The sequence below is a fragment of the Ictalurus punctatus genome, chromosome 1 (genome assembly GCF_001660625.3).
Source record: "Ictalurus punctatus breed USDA103 chromosome 1, Coco_2.0, whole genome shotgun sequence".
Lineage (NCBI taxonomy): Eukaryota > Metazoa > Chordata > Actinopteri > Siluriformes > Ictaluridae > Ictalurus > Ictalurus punctatus.
In genome coordinates, this window is record NC_030416.2 from 24,471,568 (window position 1) to 24,482,386 (window position 10,819).

Genomic DNA, 10,819 nt, shown 5'->3' on the forward strand with positions numbered 1-10,819 from the left:
AGCCATCAACCAGTTTCTGGCAGAATTCTGGTTGGATATTTGACCACTCTTCTTGACAGAATTGGTAAAGTTCAATGATATTTGTTGGTTTCCTGGCCCTGACTCAACTTTTAAGCACAGTCCACAAATTTTTGATAGGGTTGAGATCAGGACTTTGGGAAGGCCATTTCAAAAGCTTAATGTAAGCCTGCTTTATCAATTCCACAACCAACTTCGATGTGTGTTTGGGGACATTGTCCTGTTGGAACACCCAACTATGTCCAATTTTCAACTGTCTGGCTGATGGTTTGAGATTATGCTGAATAATTCTAAAGTAGTCCTCCTTCTTCATTATTCCATCCACTTTGTGTAATGCACCAGATCCACTGGTAGCACAACAGCCCCAGAGCATAATGCTGCCACCACCATGCTTACCAGTTAGTACAGTGTTCTTTACTCCTCCAAACATACCTCAGGTCAATTTGGCCAACAACTCCAATCTTTGTCTCATCTGACCATAAAACTTTCCTACAGAAGGCTTTTTGTTTGTTCATATGGTCAGCTGCAAACTTTAGACAGGCTTGAAGGTGTCGATTTTGGAGCAGGGGCTTCTTTCTTGGACAGCAGCCTTTCAGTCCATGGCGATGTAAAACTAACTTGACTGTAGACAGTGACACTGGTGTTCCAGCAGCTTCCAGTTCATGGCAGGCCTGTGCCATGGTGGTTCCTGTGTTTTTCCTGATCATCTGAACCAGTTTCTTCTCAGCTGAGGGTGATGGTTTGGGTCTTCTTCCAGACCTTGGCAAAATGGTTACACTTCCCAATAACTTGTACTTACATACAATTGATGAACTTGGAATCTGCGATTGTTTAGAAATGGCTCCTAGAGACATTCCTGACTTGTGTAAATCCATCATCCACTTTTTCAGATCTGCACTGTGCTCCTTGGACTTTCCCATAGTACTGTGTGTTGGTCAATCCACTGAGTGCTGTGAAACAAACCCTTTTTATGTTGGCACAGAGAAGCTGCCAGCTGTAGTCAATCATTATCACAAACAGGAAATTAAGAGGTGTTGGTCTTGGGAAATTAAAGGACATTTTGGAACTTTCAGCACCACTGAATTAATCATCTAAGTGTTTGTGTGCATATTTTTCACCCTGTATGCATAATTGTGGTCCTGTGTTGATTACAGAAAACCCCAAATGAATGAAAACTTTTGAACCAAATTGTCTTATTAAAGATGTATTTTGTACAATCATTCTGCCCCAGAAAAGAAAAGTTCAAAGAAATTATTGAAAGCTTGAAAGCCCAATAATGCCACGACATTCATGTCCATGATGAGTGTATGTAAACTTCTGACTGCAACTGTATGTATTTGTACACAGGTGCATAAAAATACTATTGTGGAAAAGTAAAAAAAAAAAATTCTGTAATTTAATTGAAAAAGTGGAACTTTCATGTATTCTAGATTCATTACACATAAAGTGAAATATATATATATATATATATATATATATATATATATATATATATATATATATATATATATATATATATATATTTCACTTTTCATAGGGGGGGATCCAGTATTTATAATGCAGAAATGTCCACTTTCTGAAAAGTATGTTAATTTATGCACTCAGTACTTGGTAGAGGCTCCTTTTGCTGCATCAATACGGTGTCGCATGGAGGCGATCAGCCTGTAGCACTGCTGAGGTGTTACGGAAGCCCAGGTTGCTTTGATAGCGGACTTAAGCTCGTCTGTATTGTTGGGTCTGGTGTCTCTCATAGATTCTCTATGGAGTTTAGGTCAGGTGAGTTTGCTGGCCAATCAAGCACAGTAATAACATGGTCAGCAAACCAGTTACTAGTAGTTTTGGCACTGTGGACAGGTGCCAAGTCCTGCTGGAAAAGGAAATCAGCATCTCCATAAAATTTGTCAGCAGATGGAAGCATGAAGTGCTCTAAAATCTCCTGCTAGATTCTGCATTGACTCTCGATTTGAGAAAACACAGTGGACCAACACCAGCAGATGACCTGGCACCCCAAATCATCACTACTGTGGAAACTTCACACTGGACTTCAACAACTTGGATTCTGTTCCTCTCCACTCTTCCTCCAGACTCTGGGACCTTGATTTCCAAATGAAATGCACAATTTACTTTCATCTTCCCCATGATTGTGGTTGTGTGGACTGAACCAGACTGAGAGATTGAAGGCTCAGGAAACCTTTGCAGGTGTTTTGAGTTAATTCGCTGATTAGAGCTCTTCTCAGGTCAACATTTCTGTATTATAAATTATTTATTCTAATATTTTGAGATACTGGATTTTTGATTTCCGTGAGCTGTAAGACTGTAATCATCAAGATTAAAACAAAAAAAGGCTTGAAATATTTCACTTTGTGTAATGAATCTAGAATATATTAAAGTTCCACTTTTTGAATTAAATTATGGAAAAAATTAACTTTTCCATAACATTCTAATTTTTTGAGATGCATCTGTATGTATATATGGAAGAGGACTGACAGTCAGACCGAAAAACAGCTCTCCACTGACACACAGTGCTACCAATCAGGGAAGGTGCAGGCTAACATGCTTTACTCCAGTACTCATGTTGTGTCGCAGGGCAGCTGAAAACACTCTGAGGAAAGCACTGTCTGCCTTCTTCCACATACATGACACCCACAATTAGCTAGTTGCTGTGATTGACAGGAGAGAAAGTAATGCCATCCCTCGCAACCAGAGTGCACAGCCAGTTTTGCTTGCTCTCATGCATATCTCATTTGATATTTAAATGAGCTGCTTCGCAGGGTGAACTACAGAGCATGAGGCTCAGTGAGTTTGTTTTCATGGCAGCATGCACACCGAAACAGTCAAGTGTATCAGTATAATAATCTTTAATGAAAATATCGACATTTAGTCCTTTGCATCTAATGCTCTAGGAAGGAACATTGTTACAGAATATTTAAGAAGCAAAAGATGTTATGTAAAATAAAGTTAAATACTGACAAGTAAACATAGCTGAATAACAAAATCTGAATTTGAATCATAAACTTGTGAGGTTAGCTCTTAATCTGGCAGAAAAAGGGAATTTTGAAAAAAATAAAATAAAATTTGGCAGGCAACCATTATACTAGTACACTAGTTGTGTAGAAAAGTGATTCTGATTCTAGCCGGGGACATTAATTAGGAAAATTCTGTGATGTTTGGATTTGAGCAGTCAGTGGTCTGGATTATATTTAGCTTCATTCATATGTCTCAGGTCAGCTTGCATCATATAGAAGGATAATCAAATTCAGTTACGTTACATTTAGGCACGGTTCAATTGAAGGTGGAAATGGCGAGAAAATGCAGTATCATAGTCACAGGCCAAGCCGTATAGCACTGTCCTGTGGGAAGGTGTTATGAATGTCAATGTGAAGTGAAAATATACCGGTATTTGCTGCTTTAGGATTTTCAGGCGAGTACTCCCGTTACCCAATGGGAACTGGAATACACTGGTAGATGATTGGTGTTGCCATCCTGATCCTTTTGCCAACAAGAAGCTTCTTCCTCAACAAGAGGACTGTTTACTTGGTGACACCTACTTCCTCTTGACCCGGGACAGCAGTTGTGACCAAAGCCTTACAAGCAGAGTGGATTCATCCGATGTGAACACTGGCTCTAATCTGCATTCTAGAAAGGTGAGTCACATTGAAAAGCTTGACTAATTCTCCATACATGTTCTGCTATACTCAGTGTTTCATAGGTAGTATTAGAGATCTTTTCTTGGGGCATCAGAAGTCCTCATTCATGTTTAAAGGAGCTCCATCTACACTGCCTCTGGGCTGACAGGAGGGTGAAAAAAGACGTTCTTTCTTCTTCTTTATGAAGGGTTCTCAAGGAAGCGGCATGACATTCCTTCTTTATAGAGTGTCCACCTGCCTAAAAAGCCTAATTTCTTCAGGGCTATTGATTTTTTTCCTCCTTGTTTCTTTCCTTTCCGCAATCTGTTGGTTGCTGTGGCTCTGTGTCTGCTGCGAGTAAATGGAAGAGCCCTTTGCTGTTCAAACGCCTGATTCATCTTTCACTTCAGTAAATGGTTCCTCTCTGGTTATTGATTTCTGTTATATGTGGCTTAAACCTGGTTGTGCTTTCAGATCATCTATCTATTTTGCTTTGTGTCTATGTCTCACCGCAGGCACTTGGCCACAGGAATGTGGTTCTCTGTAAGAATTGCTGTGCAGTGCTGGGAGAAGCAGTCACGACAGGTAGGATTCATAAAACGAACAGAAACCAGCATAATAAGGCTGCTGTAATAATGCATGCACTTTTCTGTATCTCATTCAAAGTTTTACCTAAATTAAAAAAAAGTCTTCTTTTGTGTGTGTATATGGGTCTTTTATAAGTAGTCCTCAGATTTATTCTTGGTAGTCCCCAGGTATCTCTTTCTGTTCACAGAAGGTAACTCTAGATGTATAGACTGACCACTTTATTAGGAACATTCATGCAAATGTCCAATAAGTGAATCATCTGGCAGCAGCGCAGTGCATAAAAGCATGCAGATACAAGTCAAGAGCTTTAGCTAACGTTCACCTCAAACATCAGAATGAGGGACATTGTGACCTCTGGTATAGGCGCCATTGTTCTTTCATTTCTCACCCCTCTGTAGTTACCACTATCACTATGTGTTTGTTCATTAAATGTTAAAATCAAATTAACTACCAAATAAAATCAAACAAAGAAAACCAATGATACCTAAACAGTTCTCAGGGAGTGTATACTGAAGGAGCAGAATTCTTCATGATAGACATTAAGAAAAATTGTTACTTCACAGTAGTAGGTGTTGAATGTGGCACTAAGAAGTGAAAGTTTGGAAGCAGCAAAAAACTTTGAAGCCAAAAATGGCCTGTTTGAAAGAAATACGATGCCGATCCATATTTTCCCTTTACACCTTGGTTGGATCTAAGCCGTGGTCCCCCTCTCATCACATTGTATTGTTTTGCAATCTTTTTCACATATCCAACTTCTTTTTTTTCTTTCTTTCTTTCATACAATGGTAATAATGCACAGATTGAAGTTTCAGCTTTGAATTGAATTACATTCAAGCCTGTGTCAGCATATTTTATACAAGATAAACATGCTTCTGTTGCAGATGTTTTAAAATTCTATATAACTGAAGTGGTGGTAAGGCAAAGTGACGATGGAGAGTATACCATACCACAAAATAGGCAAGTACTGTTGAATTGTATATGCAACACACCTAAATACTTACTGCATTGTGGAAATGTGTTTAAATCAGGGGTCACAAATTTCAGCCTGGAAGTCCAGCACAGTTTCAGACTTCCCTGATTAAACTCACTGGTTAATTCCCAGGCTTAGTAGGTGTGTTAAGAAGCAGAATTACTACACTGTGTGGGTGTCTGAGTCTTCAGGACTGTAGTTCAAGATTTACTGTAGTTAATAACTTTTTATTTTTACATTTTTAATTCTGATCATTTTCTTATCCAGACAGCAGTTCCTAGAAACAGCCCTTGGGTCCAGACTTGTTGAGCTGTCATCTGCTCAAAGCATATTTCGCTTTTCCATCCAGACACCAAATGGTAAAGCTGTGATCATGGTAAGGGCAGTGTAAATCTCATGCCTTTCTTAACAGTAGAAGGTTTTTATTTATTTTTATTTTACACTGATATTCTCAAGTACACTTGCATTCCAAGACAAATATCCTTGAGAATATTCCTGCAGCCAAATGTTGTGGTTAATGTTGCCTTTTAATATCACCAGCTTTGGCTCTTGAATATGGACACTCTGATTGCTTCATTCTCTGAGAAAGTCATCAGCAGTGACATCCTCGTCTCCGCCAGTGACCGTCATCCCAATAAACATCAGTCATGCAAGGCAGTTATGGCAATCAAAGTCCTTTACCTCCCCTGCACTCACGGTCAACGGGATGAGTAAGTCATAAACTCGTATCTTGTGCTCTGCTCGCCCAGCTCCTTGATTATAATTCTGACACCTGATCTAATGAATTAGTTCCCTATACCTGCTACCTCAGCCTCTTGTAGCTTCTTTTAGGTCTGATTTGAATACTTGGGGATGTTCTTTCATTTTACTTAGGTGTTCCTGTTTTTAATGCCGAGGAGTTCTCACCCCCCCCCCCCCCCCCCCCCCATTCATAAACATGAATTTTAATTCATGTTTATTCCTGTAAAATTGCAAATTAACTCTGGAATGCAAATGAACCCAGATCCACCCAGTGCAGGGTTTAGATGCACTAAACCCTGTGCTGAAATGTTATAAGATATATTTTGTCCTTTAATGCAATACAGTACATGGAACCAAATTCAGAAAAACATTCAGACATTCTGTGCTTGCAGTATTACAACGTCTGCCCAGAAATATTAGGTCAACCTTCCAGGATGTGCACTGTACTCGTGTCTTACTGTAATACATAATGTTTTACATAATGCAAGATAATATTCTGACATTCATGTGCTGTGAGTGAATTTGATCAAGCTTCAGCATGTATGGGTGTGAACTGTTGTCAGTTTGAAGCAGTTGTCAGTACAGAAATGATGAGAGAAGCAGACAGCCACAGAGTGCATCTTCCATGCTGCCCCTTATTACTCTTACGTGTAGGTCCATGCTGTCAGAATGACAAAGGTGTTTGCTGAATTTTTTTGCTGGCATTGTGGTTTTCTGTGAGACTCACTGCTGAGTTTTGCTTTAAGAGCACGGTTTTGGGTTTCCTGCAGAACTGCAGCACAGATGGCTAAATGTCACTGAAATGTCCTGGATAGATCATTGCCATAATGTGACAGGACATCAGTCTCTCTGCTATGCTCTCCCTCTGCCACGTTCTCATTCTCTGCTCAACAGTCCACCCCCCCCGACAGATTGCCGTGACATAATTAAAATTGTCATATTTCAAACTGTCTGATTAATGTAATTTATGTCTCAGTCGCTTGTGCTCTCTTTCTCTCTCTCACTCTGTATCTGTCTCTGTCTCTCTAGAGCTGTTGATGCATGGGAGAAGGATATCAGTGTTCACCCTCTGATCCTCCCTCAGAGCACATGTGAGGAGGTGCTGCAGCTCCTGAGCTCCTCTACCGAAACACTGCCCTCCTCACTGTGCTCAATGAACTGCTACCAGGTCAGAATTACCCTTCTGGGTAATTTATTCCTTCCGAACTTTACTAACACACTTTCAGCCAGCATTACATTCTTAATATTTTGCATATTTGGTGGTCTTTGGCCATGTTGGTTGTGCATTCTTAGTAACACAACCAACACTCACGTGTCAGATATAATACAGTGTGATGCAGCGTCAACACTCAATTGAACAATCTAGACCTGTATCTCCAATCATATACTTGTATATGAACCTATCCTAGAATAATTGTTAGGATATTGCTTAAGCATATTGCATCTTTAATATGATTTCCCCATGAAAACAGCCAGTATTCGGGTATGTTAAAATAGATCATGTAGAAACCCAAGCAAAAGTAGGGTCTGCCTGCTAACCTTCTGGATCTATTAGAGTATCACTTTTGGTGTAAGATCGTAGTATTTAATTTGTGACGTGGCTTATTACAACAGTGTAAATAACAGAAAGCTTGTTGTCCCACACTGACAAATATGTATCCCAGAATAGTTGGCCTGAAATAATCAGATCAACATGGAATCCTGCCAGGTAAAAAAAAAAAAATGCTTCAGCTCTGACTTGCCCCCTAGTGGATAATGCTTTGCACACTTGGATACACAAAGGTACTCTGGGGAATGATACGTGAATAACGTTGCTGATGTAGCAGCTGGGTACATATGCGTAGTTCTATGTATTTCACCTGTCCGACTCTGGACAGCTGTAATTTACTACAATTTTTTTTTGCCTTATGTTATTGTCACTATTATATCATACTTGCATGATGTATAGATCAACATTTCTATTGCATTCCAAACTAATCGTGGATTTTAACTTGTTTATTGTTGTTAATGTGCCGTGCAGTACATTGGCTCTTCACTAGTGCTCACAATATCTGCCTATCCTCTTCATTTCAAGCTTCAACGAAAAGCAAACAAAGGTTCCCCTGTATATCTACTGCTGTTCCTCTGTTAGAGAGGTTTGTAATTAGTCTGAAATCTTTTTAGTTATACCATGTCCCGTTTCAGTATGACACATGAAGAGGCCTTTAGGCTTGCTCTGGGTAAAAACAGACTGGGATGGATGGATGGAATGAAGGAATGGAATGGATGGAGGGAGGAAGGGATGGATGGATAGGATGGATGGCTTAGATGGAGTGAATGAATGAAATGAACAAATGAATGAAAAATTTAGCACACAAAGTTTCCACAGAAACAGGAATGCCTCTGACTAAAGTCCCCCATTAGTTGTGCATGTAAATGGCCTCCAAAGCTGCAGGAGGTGAAACCTTAATTAATTAACATTTAATTTTACTACATCTACTATTATTATGAAGTACACTGCCGTTACTTCCTACTACCTCTGGTGCAGAAAAGCACATCCTCTTTGTCACATAATACAGTAATTTTAGCACTGCCTAATGTGAAGCTGCCAGTGCTAGTGGCCGTTAAAATTTCCAAACGGGGGCTGAAACAACAAGTGACGTTTTCATTTGCACATACGGGTTCTGTTATTCCACAAACGGGCTGCATAAGTAAGAGTGTTGTGTTGATACCCGTTAGATGCAGTCCAACGAGAGAAAGGAAGAAAGTTTCAGATGGCATGAGATGCCAGAGTGGAAAAAAGTAGAGAGTACTTGAGGAGTTGTGAGTTTACACACTTTAACAGAGTGTTCTGGTGTTGATGCCATTGGGTCGAGGGCCACGGTAATCAGATGATGGAGTTCAGATTGAGTTACAGGAGATGGAGCTGAGTGCTCTGTCTGGAGACTTAACCGCACAGCCCACTGGAACATGGGTGACGTACAGCTGTCCGTCGGCTTAAGCTGGCCAAGAGTGTGAGTGCACAGTTGAATATGAGAGAGAATATGTATTTCAAAGACAGCTCAAGTTGTTCTTCACCACGAACACATTTTTCACTCCGTATCATCAATGGATGCATTCTTCCGCCTGAGACGTCCTTGGCTAATGGGTTGAAAAGTATTTATAGCAGTGAATAGCATTTCTGCCACTGTGAATAAAGAATGGCACTTCTCATTTATCAACACTTGAATTGCAAAAACTGTGAGTGGAAAACGTGAAGCTGAAAGGAAAGGAAGCCGATGAAATGCTGCAAGATCAATGCTCTACTGGATGGTGCTTATATTGTAGCTGGCTACATCACGGGTGATGAGTTCAGTACCGTGTGATCTCATTATTATTGACCATGTAGGCTAATTTAGACATTGCTCAGACCTTTGTAATGTTAGTAATGTTGCTGCTAGTCTGAAATGAAATTTTCTCAGCTTCAGCAAGCATTCTTCCACTCTTCCTTCTGAGTAACTTTCCCTCCTGTAGAGCATCAGCCATTCAAGCTTCTTTCATCAAGAGAAATATTAGTCTTCAGTCACCTTGCCAAGTTTGAAGGGTTCAGATAATCAAATGCCAGCTCACAACCGTCAAAAGGGCATGCATGATGAAAGCCTTTGCTGATCTAAGACTTGTACCTCACCTAGGTTGGCACAGGATATTCAGCACATAAACAACAACCAGCTGGGATCTAAAGGTTATTTTTGTTCATAGAGTCCTAGTATTTGAAAATGTTTACTCATTTGTTTCTTAATATTAACTTTTTATTCACTGAAATTTCACAACTATATAAAACATGTGCCAAGCCTCTGTACACTTGCTGCACTCACTGTAATATTCCAAGACTTCTAAACAAGGTTTAACCCCCCAGTTCTCCCTTTGAGTGTTTATAATGGATGTAATGTATTCTGTGCATATATTATTATCTTCGTAAAGAATGATGGGCCTTGAGTAATGCTCTTCAGGGACTGCTCCTTGAGCTCAACTTAACCCCTCATCCATCACAGGAAGCACACCCTGCTTGGCAAACACTCATGTCATGGCAGATGCAATGTTTCCTTATGTTTAGAAATGCGTTAAACTAGTTTAAGTGTGAGATGTAGGAGCAATTAGCAGATGTTAATTTTGCAAGATCAATTTCTAAAGCACACAGATATATCAGCAGGAAATTATTACATCGAATGAAGATATTTCTACTATGCAATATTCTGTACTGTGTTTACTGTTCATGAAACACGACACACAGTATTCTGAGCCATAGTATTTTATTTCCACTTTCCCTTTCTCTCTAGGTGGCGTATTTGAGAAGATGAGTTTGTGAGTTAGAAGTGGGTCAGAATGTGCAGAATCCATTTAATATGCATCATGGGATCATTGTGTTTATGGATTTAGACTATTAGTAATAAACATTGAATATTAAAAACATACCCATTTTATATATTACTTCATTACTTCACTGTTGTAATAAAAGTCAGTATGTTATATCGAATATCTTGTCTGTATTGTCTGATATTGTCCAAGTGGTTTCACAAACACATCCAAACAAACTTGATTGAGTTGCATCTCACTACATGAACATTTTCCTCTTATCATGCATGCTTCAGGAGAATGAAACCACACTTGTCATCACATTAACCATTTTTGATGCCAGTACCAAGTTTAGCATCATAATGCTTGACAAGGAAGTGATACTATGGTGCAGCAAATACAAAATGTACTATACCATTTTTGTGTTTCTGTCTTTGCATTACTGAATAAACCCCACCTGTATACTAATGAACCTTAGAACAGAGTTAGTTAGCAAGTTTTGCCTTAAATTACTTGAATTGTTTTTTTTACTTTTGAAAAACCCAATTGAAAGTAGGCTATGGAC

The 10,819-nt window shown here is 39.4% G+C and overlaps 1 protein-coding gene across 1 annotated transcript in view; it reads left to right on the forward strand.

Annotated features, from left to right (window-relative positions):
- The window catches only part of ube3d (ubiquitin protein ligase E3D), a 17,576-nt gene extending 7,141 nt beyond the window's left edge, over window positions 1–10,435 (forward strand). Inside the window, exons 4-10 of the mRNA XM_053683181.1 lie at window positions 3,431–3,662; window positions 4,160–4,229; window positions 5,114–5,293; window positions 5,436–5,578; window positions 5,743–5,912; window positions 6,973–7,111; window positions 10,239–10,435. Coding sequence (XP_053539156.1) covers window positions 3,431–3,662; window positions 4,160–4,229; window positions 5,114–5,293; window positions 5,436–5,578; window positions 5,743–5,912; window positions 6,973–7,111; window positions 10,239–10,259 — 955 coding nt within the window. The 3' untranslated portion in view covers window positions 10,260–10,435. The remainder of the gene's footprint in view (window positions 1–3,430; window positions 3,663–4,159; window positions 4,230–5,113; window positions 5,294–5,435; window positions 5,579–5,742; window positions 5,913–6,972; window positions 7,112–10,238) is intronic.
- Window positions 10,436–10,819: the final 384 nt, after the last annotated feature.